This window comes from Hemiscyllium ocellatum, chromosome 12 (genome assembly GCF_020745735.1).
Source record: "Hemiscyllium ocellatum isolate sHemOce1 chromosome 12, sHemOce1.pat.X.cur, whole genome shotgun sequence".
In the NCBI taxonomy this organism is placed as follows: Eukaryota; Metazoa; Chordata; class Chondrichthyes; order Orectolobiformes; family Hemiscylliidae; genus Hemiscyllium; species Hemiscyllium ocellatum.
In genome coordinates this window covers 69016140-69030362 of record NC_083412.1, presented here as the reverse complement: position 1 = coordinate 69030362, position 14223 = coordinate 69016140, and the positions used below count along the sequence as shown (strand labels likewise).

Genomic DNA, 14223 nt, shown 5'->3' with positions numbered 1-14223 from the left:
TGCTGTTGGCGCTTTATACGTTGGTTTGTTTTCTTGTTTTTGTCATTTTTTTATTTTTAATAACTTTGTAGGTTTGTTAAATGTAGTGGTTTTAGTTAATGTAGTTTTTATATTTGGTGGATCATGTGACACTAAGGCTCAGCAATTTGTGGTTCAGGTTCCTCCCCGCTGGAATTTAAATGTAATTGTAGAAGATTATAGTTAATGATTTGATTAAGGGAAGTCACTCACCAATTAAGAGGAAGGAGGTACTCTTGAGTCATAGAAAGGAGAAAGTGGATATTGTTTTGTTACAGGAGACACATTTGGATGATAAGGAGCATCTGAAATTACAGCAGACTGGCTTTGACCGAGTTTGTTTTTCATCATTTATACCAGAAGTAGGGGAGTAGCTATACTGGCTAGGAAAAATCTCCCATTTAAATTGTAGGAATGTGTTAAAGACACATATGGGAGGTTTGTAATTCTTAAAGCCTTGATAAATGGGGAAGAATACGGTGTTTTAAATGTTTATTGTCCCCCAGCTCATCCCCTTTAAATTTTTGGTAGATGCTTTTTCGAAATTGATAAGTCTCGAGTCCTGGCACATCATTATAGGGGGAGATTTTAACTGCCTCATGGATCCCACAGTAGACGGTTGCCCAAAGGTCCCTCGACACCCTCTATACAAACTAAATAGTTTGTGGACCTGTGTGGGGAGTTAGGATTGGTGGACATCTGGAGGTGTCTCCACCCTACAGGTAGGAATTTTACATGTTTCTCCAATCCGCACAGATGTCACATGAGGATTGATTTTTTTTCTGACCCCTGTGGTAACCCTGGATCTGGTGGCATCTTGTACCATTGGTAATATTGCCATTTCTGATCATGCTCCAGTGTACCTGTTGGTTAAGATTAAGGATGTTACAGTGGGTTCAAGATACTGACGAATGGATCCCTTAATCTCCAAAGATAATAAGTTTGTGGAGTATTTCTCTAGGGAACTTCAGCCTTCCTGAACATCAGCATAGGCTCGGTTGATAGGCATCCGTTCTCTGGGAAACTCCAAAGCCAATGCTAGGGGGTTAGTTATTTCATATTTTGCCAGTAGGAAGTGGCAGAAGGGTGAGCAGCAACGTCTCCTTGAAGCACGGTTAAAGGCAGCTAAGAAGGCCTACTTTGACAGACCCTCGTTGGTCAAACTACAGAGGATTACGGCACTGCGGTCTGCACTAAATTCCGTGCTCACGCAGATGGCAAAGAAGGAGCTGGCTTTTCCAAAGCAAAGGTTATACAAGCATGGTGACAAGTCAGGCAAATACTTTGCATAACATGCCAGAAGGAGGAGTGCCCCACAAACCATTACGGCAATTAAGGAGGGGTCTGGGAACCTAACATGTGTTTCTAAAAAATTAATTTGGCGTTCCAGAGATTTTACTCTAAGTTATACCAATCTGAGGATTGTGAGGAGCGGCGGGCCAAAATGGAATCCTTTTTTAGAGATCTGAAGCTCCCGGGTGTGACTCCCGAACAACAGACCTTTCTCAATGCCCCATTATCAGAGCAAGAAGTGCAGGAAGCTGTGAGGCAGCTTCAGAGTGGAAAGGTGCCCGGTCTGGACGGACTTCCCAGTGAATTCTATAAGGAATTTATAAGTATACTGTCAGGCCCAATGCTGAATATGTTTAACGATTCATACAGTTATGATTGTCTCCCACCATCTTTGAGAGAGGCCAATATTTCACTTATCCCTAAAAAATGGAAGGACCCGGAAGACTGTTCCTCATATAGGCCCATCTCGCTTTTAAATGTGGACCTTAAAATCCTCTCTAAGGCTGTTGCGTTAAGGTTGGAGACTGTGTTACCTTCTATTATTAAAGAGGATCAGACGGGCTTTATAATGCTAGGAGACTGCTTAACGTAATTCAAGCATGCCAACAGCAGTCAATACAGGGATTGGTGATTTCTTTAGATGGAGGGAAGGCATTTGACCGAGTTGGGTGGCTGTAACTTTTCTATGCTTGGTTTGGTTTGGGCGAAGTTTTCATAACGTGGGTAAAGGTTCTCTACAGTGTACCTCTCGCAGTAGTGATTACCAACGGGGTACGATCAAGCAATTTTAATATTTTTAGGGTCAGCTGGCAGGGCTGTCCCCTTGCACCATTACTTTTTACGTTGTTATTTGAATCGTTGGCTAAGGCCATTCGTGGGGATCCCAATATATCAGCTCCAGAAGTGGGGTCAAAATTATATAAGATTTCATTGTATGCAGATTATGTCCTAATTTCTTTGGCAAATCCAGCAGTTTCAGTGCCTTGCCTGATACAATGCATTCACGCTTTTGGCGCTTTTTCAGGGTACAAGATTAATTTTGCTAAATCAGAGCCTATGCCTACGGGTGGTCTTATGAAGGAGCTAGCTCTTGAGGGTGAATATAAATTCCCATTTAAGTGGTCTCAGGGGGGGTTTGTGTATTTGAGCATATTCATTACTCCAGTTCTGGATTGGCTGTTTAAAGCCAATTTTACTCAATTATTTGGAAAAATTAAACAAGGTCTTCAAAGATGGGAGGCACTTCCAGTCTCGTGGTTAAGTGTGGATAGCGCTTATTAAGATGAATATTCTCCCCTGTTTGCTATACGGATGCTCGTCCTGATTTTCAATAAGCAAACACAGGAGACTGAACAGCTGGTTCAGCTCCTTTATCTGGCACCGTAAACGGCCCCTCATTAAATTAGCCAAACTGCAACTGCCTCACAGACTGGGGGGAGTGGACCTTCCGGACATTAAACATTACCAACTAAGCTCGCTTTTGTCATACATCAGTGATTGAGTTTGTGGGGATCCTCTTTCAATATGGCTAGATATCAAAGCCTCCCAGGCAAGGTGCCCCCATACCAGTTTACTGTTTCTGGACAAGATGAGGACAGTTAGGGAATATTGCTATAACCTAATAGTCATCAATACTGTTAAAGCATGGAGGGCAATTCGGCAGAGGGAAGGCAATATTGGCAAAACATCTTTGTTTACACCTTTAGTGGGTATGCTGGGTTTTCAACCGGGATGATAGATTCAGGATTTAAATGTTGGGCAGCGAGGTGGTGTCTTGCATGGGTGATTTATTTGAGGGAGATGTAATGATGTCCCATGATCAGTTAGTACGGAAGTATGAGTTATCTAATAGAGACCTCTTTAGTTTTTTTCAAGTTAGGGATTTTATTCAAAAGAAGACCACACTTTTGACTGATCCCTGCAAATCAGACATAGTTAGGGGGGCTGCTAAGGGCTAAGAGTACACTCGCTGTCAGTACTTTATACCATCAATTGGGGGTGCCACCTCAGATGAGTCTAATCAACTTTGCTGGAAAGATGTGGGAAAGAGAGCTGGGTGTTGAAGTTTCCTCCAAGACGGTGGAAGGATATTTGGGAAAATGCAAGGAAGATATCAATTTGCAATAGGACCCATGTTTTTCAGGTGAAGATTCTCCACAGGGTCCACTTGGCTCCAGACCGTTTTTCAAAATTTAAACCAGGGGTATCTTCAGCATGTCTCAAGTGCAAGGTCTGCACAGGCACTCTTACCCATTGTCTCTGGTCTTGTGATAGGCTTCAAGCCTTCAAACATATTGGAGTGCTGTGGCAGGTGCAATGGAGAGGAGTTTGGGTGTCTCTCTCCTTTTGGGCTTGCCCATTGTATTTTCTGCAAACATGCATAAGAAAAATCTTTTCAATATTCTCACATTCTGTGCAAGAAAGAATATCTTGCTAGGTTGGATATCTGAAAACCCCCTGGGCCTGTTGAATTGGCGGAAGATTGTTATGGAGCATATTCCCCTGGATTTTCTCACAAATATAGTACACCACAAACTGAGAATTTTTACAGGACATGGCAGCCCTTTTTGGAATACCTGGACACAGGTTCATCTGCCACATTAACAAGGGCTTTTATCTAGCCGTAACGATTGTGTTTCATGAGTCCAATATCCAGGGAGCAGGAACTGTGAACGTATGAGCGTTTTGTTTGGCTGGGCAGAGTTATTACTATTTATTTGTTTGTTGTTGGTTATTTATTTATCTAGTTAAATAGCTAGTTTAGAATTTTTAAAAAAAATTAGATTTTTCTATATATGTTTATTCATTTGTACATGAGGGTGAGTTGGGATGTTTTTTATTATTAGGGGTTTTTTGTATTGTTCTGAATTACATTGTTTTGTACTTATTGTATTATTAAAAAATCTATTTCTTCTCAATAAAAAATATATTATATATAAAAAAAAGAAATTGGCCACCTGAGTGAAGCCCTAACTAAATACCTGGCAGTTTTTCAGGAAAGTCTAGGAACTATCAAAGGAGCGAAAGCCACCTTGCTTGTTGACCAGGAATCAATTCCACAATTCTGCAAGGCCTGCCTAGTGACATCTGCTTTATCAAAAGTAGAGACAGAAATCACGAGGGTGGAAAGTGAAGGAATGGTTAGATTAGTTCACTTTGTAAAATTGGAAGTACCGGTTATACCAATTGTGAAGCCAGAATGGTTGGATCGCCTTTGTGGGCAATTCAAACAAATAATAAACAGCTGGATAAATACCCAATCCCTCATGTAGAGGATTTCTAAACAAAGTTGGTGGGGTGCTGTCCTTGGCCCATGCTTACCTACTGTTGCAATTAGATGAGGCTTCCCAGAAGAATTCTACAATTAATACCTATAAGGGCTTGTATCAATGTATATGAGACTGCCATCTGGATATCATCAGCAATTTTTCAGCAGACAATGGAGAACCCTGCACTCTTTCAACTCCGCACCCGGTTCTTGGGATCTGATTTCCCCTTCTCTCTTCACTGTGGACCCAATCTCTCTTGCTCTTTTCCAGAACCCTTTCCCTTTCAAGTCTCTGGGAAGTTCAGGAGGCAGCAGTGCAATTCACTCAGAGCAGGGGATGGGGTCTGTCTGGATGGCTGGTTAAAATACAGTCGAACAAACCAGTTCTTACACCGATCTCAAGAACAGAGGAAGCATTTGGTCATAGTAGATGGTCTTCTCATTTTCAATCACATGCAGGTAAAACAAGAGCGCATGAGGGAGGGATTTCTTTGTACATTTCTCAAGGGGCACTTGGGAATATGGAAATGTCGGGCTTATGTACAACAGCCTGCAAGGTGATCAAACCTTTTACAAAAAGTTGAGAATTTTATATCATCCTACTTTCCATGTGTAATCAATAGTTAGGGATCAACAGAGGCCTATTATCTTTGAGTCTCCTGGGCAGGTTTTGGCAAAGATTGGGACTAGACATGCTTGACTCTCAAGAAATACATATTTGATCAGGTTAGTCTACTATTCCAGATGGATAAGAGTTTTTACAGTTACACTCTCCACTGTGGTAGAGTTGATCAAAGCACAGAAGACAACCTTTTCCAAATGAGATTGTATCAGACAACAGTCTGCAGTTTGTGAATAAAGAGTTTAAGAGGTTCACAGCAAAATTAGGACCCAATCATGTCACTAGGTCCCTCTTCCTACACACCAGAATCAGAATTGGAACCTTTCTTGGCCCAGTGAAACCAGAGCTCCAGAAAGATGGTAATTGTTACGGGGAGCAAAAGTGATTGTCCCGAGCAGAAGTCACTGGCAGATACTGACACAACATCAACAGGGTCATCCAAGAGTGTCCAAAATGAAGATGTTGGTAAGATGTCATGGATACCAACATAGCTGCATTGGTGAGGCCAATGTAGAATTAGAGAGAGCAGTGAATATTGTTTCTGATCAAAGACAGTGACTAGAATTTAATTTTATTGAATCATGGGTCAACAGTTTGAACAAATGGATATTCATCAGCAGGATTCCTTATGAGCAGAAGGTTGAAAGCAGAAATCCCAATACAACAGCAAGACCTCAGACCAAACATCACAGCTCAAGACCATGAGACAAGTGGAATCAAAAGAGTTGATGCAATTCCATGCGTAGAGCATAGAACTTACCAATTTTGGTTCCAAGTCTGAAGCTTGGATTAGAGATAGGAAATCAGAAGATACAGTCCTCAGAAAATCAAAATCACATCATTCAGACTCCAGTGGACACATTCAAAAGAAAAAGAAATGCATTAATTCTGCACAAAGCCTTGAGAATCAACTAGTCTGACAGCCAAACAATTAGGGTAATGAGAAGAGATAACATCAAATACCTCGCAAATGGTCACATGATTAGATTACATTTCCCTACAGTGTGGAAACAGGCCCTTTGGCCCAACCAGTCCACACAAACCCTCTGAAGAGTAACCCACCCAGACCTATTTCTCTCTGAATGATGCACCAAACACTATTGTCAATTTAGCAAGCCAATTCACTTGACCTGAAAATCTTTGGACTGTTGGAGGAAACCTGTACAGACACGGGGAGAATGTGCAAATTCCACACAGACAGTCACCTGGGGCTGAAATTGAACCTAGGATTCTGGTGCTATGAGGCAGCAGTGCTAACCACTGAGCCACCGTGACACACGAGTTACTAAGCATGGCTGTCAACTCTGTGATTTAACTTTCTCCGGAAAAAGTGAAGATAAAATGAATAAAACATGATAGTAATAGCAGACTCCTAACTCCTAATTACTGGCCTGATTTTACTGATTACCTGATCAAAACCTGGGAGAATGTGAAAAGCAGCACAGTTTCAATCCCAATAATGCTAGATTTTGGATACTATCTGTACACTGCAAACAGACAAGAAACATGGCCTAACCTGGCACAAACTGAGTCAAATATTCAAACCACTGTCGCATGGTGGAATCTCCAAACAGATAGACAATTTTTCTATGGAGGCATTCCTCAATTTTTGCAGGAGTCTCAAAGCGGCAAATATTGCAGGTTGTTGGCATCCACTTATCCTGATAGTAAAAGCCAGACGGTGACACCATCGGCTGTCCCCGGACACAGTCTCGAAGTGCAGGAGCTGAAAATAAAGAGAAAGGTGCAGAAATATTTCTCACTTGTTTTCAAGGCAGTGACAATCCCCCCAGGAACATTAGCTGTTGCCACAGATAGTAAACAAATACAAAAAGAAAAAAATATCTATATAATATTCTGAACACGTCTGTGTCAATGGGTAAATGCACCATTTGGGGTGTGTCACTGGTCTATCATGATCAGGAGACCCCACTTTTAAAATTGAATCTGTAATCATTATAGTGGAAACCACTAAATGAGATATATTTAAAGAACATAACGATGTTCCATTAAATATTGCATCCAGTACACATGGCTGTCAACTGGATAATTTTACTACCTCTGGAAAAGTTGACAGAAAGAACAAATTACATATGAAACTGAGAACTCACTGCCAGCACCTAATTATTGGTTCTTTTGAATTAGTTCCCAGTCCAACCATCTTGGACTGCCCAAGCAATAAAGACTAAACAAAACACTACATATTCTCACAGACACTGCTGGTGAAACTTACCAGGTACATTTCAAATCCAGTGAGTCTTCATCAGAACTGGTTCCAAGTTCTAATGAAGTGTCACCAGACACAAAATGTTAACTCTGCCTTCTTCTCACAGGGATTCTGATCTGAAACGTCAGCTCCTCTTCTCATCCTTGACCTACTGTGCTTTTGCCTGCTTCACTCTTTATCCACTCTTTCTTCCCATAGATGCTACCAAACTTGCTGAGTTTCATCAGCAATTTCTGTTTTTGTTTCAGTTTATAGCATCTGTAGTTCTTTGCTTCATTACCCATTTTATATCTGTTATCCTTAATGAAAAAGGTAGGAACTATTTGTTGCATTTCTGAGTTGATTGTGTTTTTGAACCAAAGCTTCAGAATGGGCACTTTATAACCATTTTGAGTAGCCTCAGTGTCTTTGACAGCTAAAGCAGCATTCAGCATTTTGAACAAGCATAGAAACAGATTCCAAATGTTCAGTAAACACCCTGCCTGAAATTAGTCTGCTTTGCAGTGTAGCCTCCTTCTTAGCAGTATCTTTGTTGTTGTTCTGCTAATATCTCCATTCCTTTCCATCAAGCACAGACTTCTTTTGAATATTTTCATTTACAGCAATAGCAGGAACAGATGCTACTGGATAACTTGTCCATTAGAGACCTTTTGTTCATTCACTGGTTGTTTTACAGCAGGGGCATGATAGGATTACTGACCAAAGTTTAAGACATAGAGTGGAAGTAAGGCCATTTAGTCATGGCTGATGGGCATTCCAACTCCTCTTACCTGCATTCTCCCCATAGCTCTTAATTCCTTACGAGATCAAGAATTTATCAATCTCTGCCTTGAAGACATTTAACATCCTGGATTGCACTGCCCTCTGTGGCAATGAATTCCACAGGCCCACCACTCTCTGGCTGAAGAAATGTCTCCATATTTCCGTTTTAAATTGACCCCCTCTAAGTCTAAGGTTGTGAACATGGGTCCTAGTCTCCCCACCTAACGGAAACAACTTCCCAGCGTCCACCCTTTCTAAGCCATGCATTATCTTGTAAGTTTCTATTAGATCTCCCCTCAACCTTCTAAATCCTAATGAATACAATCCCAAGATCCTCACCGTTCATCGTATTTTAGGCCTATCATTCCAGGGATCATCTGTGTAAATCACTGGACATGCTCCAGTGCCAATATGTCCTTCCTGAGGTATGGGGCCCAAAATTGGGCACAGTATTCCAAATGGGACCTAATTAGAGCTTTATAAAGTCTCAGAAGCACATAGCTGCTTTTATATTCCAACCCTCTTGAGATAAATGACAACATTACATCGCTTTCTTAATCACGGTCTCAACCGGCAAGTCAACCTTTAGAGAATCCTGGACTAGCACTCCCAGATCCCTTTGTACTTCAGCTTTCTGACTTTTCTCACTGTTTAGAAAATAGTCCATGCCTGTATTCTTTTTTCCGAAGTGCAAGACCTTGCACTTGCTCACGTTGAATTTCATCAGCCATTTCCTGGACCACTCTCCTAAACTGTCTAAATGCTACTGCAGCCTCCCCACCTCCTCAGTACTACCTGCCTGTCCAACTAACTTCGTATCATCGGCAAACTTCTCCAGAATGCCCCCAGTCCTTTCATCCAGATCATTAATATATAAAGTGAACAGTTGTGGCCCCAACACTGAACCCTGCAGGACACCACTTCTTAGCGGCTGCCATTCCGAAAAAGAACCTTCTATCCCAACTCTCTGCCTACTGTCAGACAGCCAATCTTCAATCCATGCCAGTAGCTCACCTTGAACACCATGGGCCCTCACCCTACTCACCTCCTGTGAGGCACCTTATGAAAGGCCTTTTGGAAGTCTAGATAGATAGCATCCACTGGGTTTTCCTGGCCTAACCTACTTGTTACCTCTTCAAAGAATTCTAACAGGTTTGTCAGGCATGACCTTTCCTCATTTGATCCATGCTGACTTGTTCTAATCTGACCCTGTGCATCCAAGAATTTAGAAATCTCATCCCTAACGATGGATTCTAGAATTTTATCAACAACCGAGGTAAGGCTAATTGGCCTATAATTTTCCATCTTTTGCCTTGATCCTTTCTTGAACAAAGGGGCTACAACAGTGATCTTCCAATCAACTGGGACTTTCTCTGACTCCAGTGATTTTTGAAAGATCATAACCACCTCCCTCAGAACTCTTGGATGTATCCCATCAGGGCCAGGAGATTTATTAATTTTTAGACATTTTAGCTTTTCTAGCACTTCCTTTTTTGTAATGGCTACCATAATCAACCCTGCCCCCTGACTCTCTTTAATCTTTGGGATATTACTCAGGTCTTCCACTGTGAAGACTGACGCAAAGTATTTATAAAGTTCTTCAACTATTTCCTTATCTCCCATCACTGGCCTTCCAGCATCAATTTGGAATGGCCCAATGTCTACTTTTCCCTTTCATTTGTTTCTTATGCACTGAAAGAGACTTTTACTAACATTTCTAATGTTGCCGGCTAGCCTACCATCATATTTGATCCTCTCCTTCCTTATTTCTCTCTTTGTTATCCTCTGTTTTTGTAGCTTTCCCAGTCTTCTGATTTCCCAGTGCTCTTGGCCACTTTATTGGCTCTCTCTTTTGCTTGGATATATATCCTGACTTCCTTTGTAAGCCTTGGCTGTGTAATCACCACCAACCTCTCCACCCAACCCCCCCAATAATCTTTCTTTTCTTTGGTATAAACCTCTGAACTGTGTCCTCACTTATACCCTGAAACTTCTGCCGTCGTTGCTGTCCTGTCTTCCCCGCTCGGCTCTGCTTCCAGTCAATTTTTGTCAGTTCTTCTCTCATGCCCCTATAATTACCTTTATTTAACTGTAACACCATTATATCTGATTTTGCCTTCTCTCTTTCAAACTGCAGACTGAACTCTACCATATGATCGTCGTTGCCTCCTAAGTATTCCAAGTGTGTTTGAGCACAACAATGTTGCTGCTTCTTGATCTCTATCAATAGAGCTGTCACGTTGGACTTAAAAATTGTTTGCCTCTCTACACAGATACTGCCAAGACATGCTGAGTTTCTCCAGCATTTTCTCTTTTTGGTATCAAAGGACACACACTGGAAGCAGATGTACAGACAAACCCTGAATTGAAACAAGTACTGAATTTTGAAGTGCTTTTTATGCAAGGATTGATTCTGTGTTTATCAGTCAATAAATACCCACCCTCTGTTCCCAGCAGTACAATTCCAGTGTCAAATGCTGTAGACAAATCTCTATAAACCAGTGTTATATGTTTGAAATCTGTCAGCATGAACAAAAAGAGAGTGTTGATGTTCATGCTATCAGATTGCCTCATCCATGCTGGAATGTCACCTGAATGTTCATCTTCAGTGAGCATGCTATATCTGAGGTAACGGATAGACAGCCAGTTATACGCTCCATTTCATTTCACTTCCTGCTGAAGACAGCAGTTGAATGTAAATGCTGTTGTTTCTACAAAAGCATTTCATTGGTTGTCAAGCACTTTGAGGTAATCAGTGGTTATGAAAAGGGCTACATTAGCATATGGAACATATGTTCCCAATGCAATAATGGCCGCAGTGATCTGTTTGTGCACATAATCTCATCCAGGCCATCATGTCAGTATAACATTAAATTTTAAACTATTTGTAAGACTAGTTTCAGAAGATTCAGAAAACAAACAATAATTATAACTAGTTTGTAATTTTCTTAGTGAGGCAGTAATTATCAGATAATAAGGCTCCACATAGTAGGCTACTGCAGAATACACAGAGGCATGAGAATGAGGGTTAATTATAAATGACCTGTATGAGAGCGGTGAAGGATGGGTTAGTAAATTTACAGATGACACTAAAGTCGGTGGCATTGTGGACAGTGCGAAAGAATATTGCAGGTTACAGAGGGTCATAGATAAGCTGCAGCTTGGGGCTGAGAGGGGGCAAATGGAGTTTAATGCAGAAAAGCGGAAAAAAGAGGAGAACCGCCTATACAACGTATTCAAGAAGAACGGATACTCAAAAAATACAGTCCTCAGATTCCTCAAGAACAAACTGCGACAAGCAGACCAAACACAGCCAGAAACCCTAACCACCTTAACATATATCTGTCTGGAGGCCAGACTTTTAACTGTCCCCAGAGCATTGATTTGTAAAGAAGCGTACATCCTAATTATAATTGTGCCTGTGTTTTACTGGATCTTACAAATAGAGTAAAATGCAGGACATAGAAAAAATTAGTGCAGTACAGGCCCTTCGGCCCTCGATTTTCCACTGAACTGTGAAACTACCCTGAAGCCCATCTAACCTACACTATTCCATTATCATCCATATATTTGTCCAATGACCATTTAAATACCCTTAATGTTGATGAATCTAGTACATTGCAGGCAGGGTATTCCACACCTTTATTACTCTTTGAATAATGAAACTACCTCTGACATCTCTCCTATATATTTCACCTGTCAATTTAAAGCTGTATTCCCTTATGCTAGCCATTACATCCAAGGAAAAAGGCTCTCGCTGTCCACCCTATGTAATCCTCTGATTATCTTGTATATCTCTATTAAGTCACCTCTTAACCTTTTTCTCTGCAACGAAAACAGCCTCAAGTCCTTCAGCCTTTCCTCATAAGATCTTCCCTCCATACCAGGCAACTTCCTGGTAAATCTCCTCTGCATCCTTTCCAATGCTTCCATGTCCTTCCGATAATGTAGCGATCAGAACTGTAAACAGTACTCCAAATGCGGCCACACCAGAGTTTTATACAGCTGTAACATGAGCTCATGGCTCCAAAACTCCAAAGCTAACACACTGTAAGCCTTCTTAACAACCCAATCAATCTGAGTGGCAACTTTCAGAGATCTATGCACATGGACACCGCGATCCCTCTGCTCATCCACACTACCAAGAATCTTACTATTAGTCCAGTACTCTGTGCAAGGTTTGTGAAGGTTTGTAGCTCAGGTTGAGGTTTAGGGTGTAGGTTTGCTCGCTGAGCTGTAGGTTAGATATCTAGACTATTCATTACCTGGCTAGGTAACATCATCAATGGCGACCTCCAAGTGAAGCGAAGCTGCTGTCTCCTGCTTTCTATTTATATGTTTGTCCTGGATGGGGTTCCTGGGGTTTGTGGTGATGTCATTTCCTGTTCGTTTTCGGAGGTGTTGATAGATGGCGTCTAGATCTATGAGTTTGTTTATGGTGTTGTGGTTGGAAAGGACAATGGAGAACTACAAACCTGTGTATACAGAAAACCCACAAATACTGACCAAATACTTAACTACACACACAAACGAAGCTGTACCAGAACACTATTCCAATGAACCACCATGCACTGCAGCACAGACGAACTTCGGAAAACAGAGTAGAACCACCTATACAACATATTCAAAAAGAACGAATACTCAAAAAAATACAGTCTGCAGATTCCTCAAGAACAAACCATGACAAGCAGACCAAACACAGCCAGAAACCCTAACCACCTTACCATACATCAAAGAAGTTTCAGAAATGACAGCCAGATTACTAAGACCCCTCGGAACCCTCGTAGCACACAAACCCACCAACACTCTCAAACAAAAACTAACAAACTTAAAAGACCCAGTACAAACCATGGACAAAACAATGTCATCTACAAAATTCCATGCAAGGACTGCCACAAATACTATGTAGGATAAACAGGAAGAAAGTTAGCCATCAGGATACACGAACACCAGCTAGCCACAAAAAGACACGACCCTCTCTCCCTCGTAGCCCTATACACGGATGAAAAAAACCACCAGTTCGACTGGGATAACACATTTATCCTGGGACAGGCTAAGCAAAGATATGCCAGAGAATTCCTAGAGGCCTGGCACTCTAACCACAACACCATAAACAAACACATAGATCTAGATACCATCTATCAACCTCTCAGAAAATGAACAGGAAATAACATCACCACAAACCCCAGGAATCACACCCAGGACAAACACATAAATAGAAAGCAGGAGACAACAGCTTCGCTTCACTTGGAGGTCGCCACTGATGATGTTACCTAGCCAGGTAATGAAACATCTGAATATTAAACCTACAGCTCAGCGAGCAAACCTACACCCCAGTACTTTGTATTCCTGTTATTCCAAAGTGAATCACTCACACTTTTCTGCATTAAACTCCATTTGCCCCCTCTCAGCCCCAAGCTGCAGCTTATCTATGACCTCTGTAAGCTGCAATATCCTTTCGCACTGTCCATAATGCCACCGACTTTAGTGTCATCTGTAAATTAACTAACCCATCCTTCACCGCTCTCATCGAAGTAATTTATAAAAAACAGCTGTGGACTGAGAACAGATCCTTGTGGTACACCACTAGTAATTGAAGATGAACATTTCCCATCAACCATAACTCTCTGTTTTCTTTCAGCTGGCCAATTTCTGATCCAAACTGCTAATTAACCCCCATTTTCATGCCTCTGTGTGTTCTGCAGTAGCCTACCATGTGGAACCTTATCAAATGCCTTACTGAAATCCAGATATACCACACCAACAGCTTTACCCTCATCCACCTGTTTGGTCACCTTCTCAAAGAACTCAATAAGGATTGTGAGGCACAACTTACCTTTCACAAAACCCTGCTGACAATCCCTAATCAAGTTATTCAAAGAAACAAAGAAAATTTACAACCCAGGAACAGGCCCTTTGGCCTTTCAAGCCTGAGCTGATCCAAATCGACTATCTAAACCTGTCGCCCAATTCCAAAAGAGCTGGATCCCTCTGCTCCCCACCTACTCATGTATCTGTCCAGATGCACCTTAA

The 14223-nt window shown here is 41.5% G+C and overlaps 1 protein-coding gene across 5 annotated transcripts in view; it reads right to left on the bottom strand.

Annotated features, from left to right (window-relative positions):
- LOC132820818 (NXPE family member 3-like) overlaps window positions 1–14223 on the bottom strand; it is a 94209-nt gene that overhangs the window by 19092 nt on the left and 60894 nt on the right. For all 5 annotated transcript variants that reach the window (XM_060833146.1, XM_060833150.1, XM_060833147.1 and 2 more), the window contains one exon: window positions 6718–6927. In XM_060833146.1, the coding sequence (XP_060689129.1) occupies window positions 6718–6927 (210 nt within the window). The remainder of the gene's footprint in view (window positions 1–6717; window positions 6928–14223) is intronic.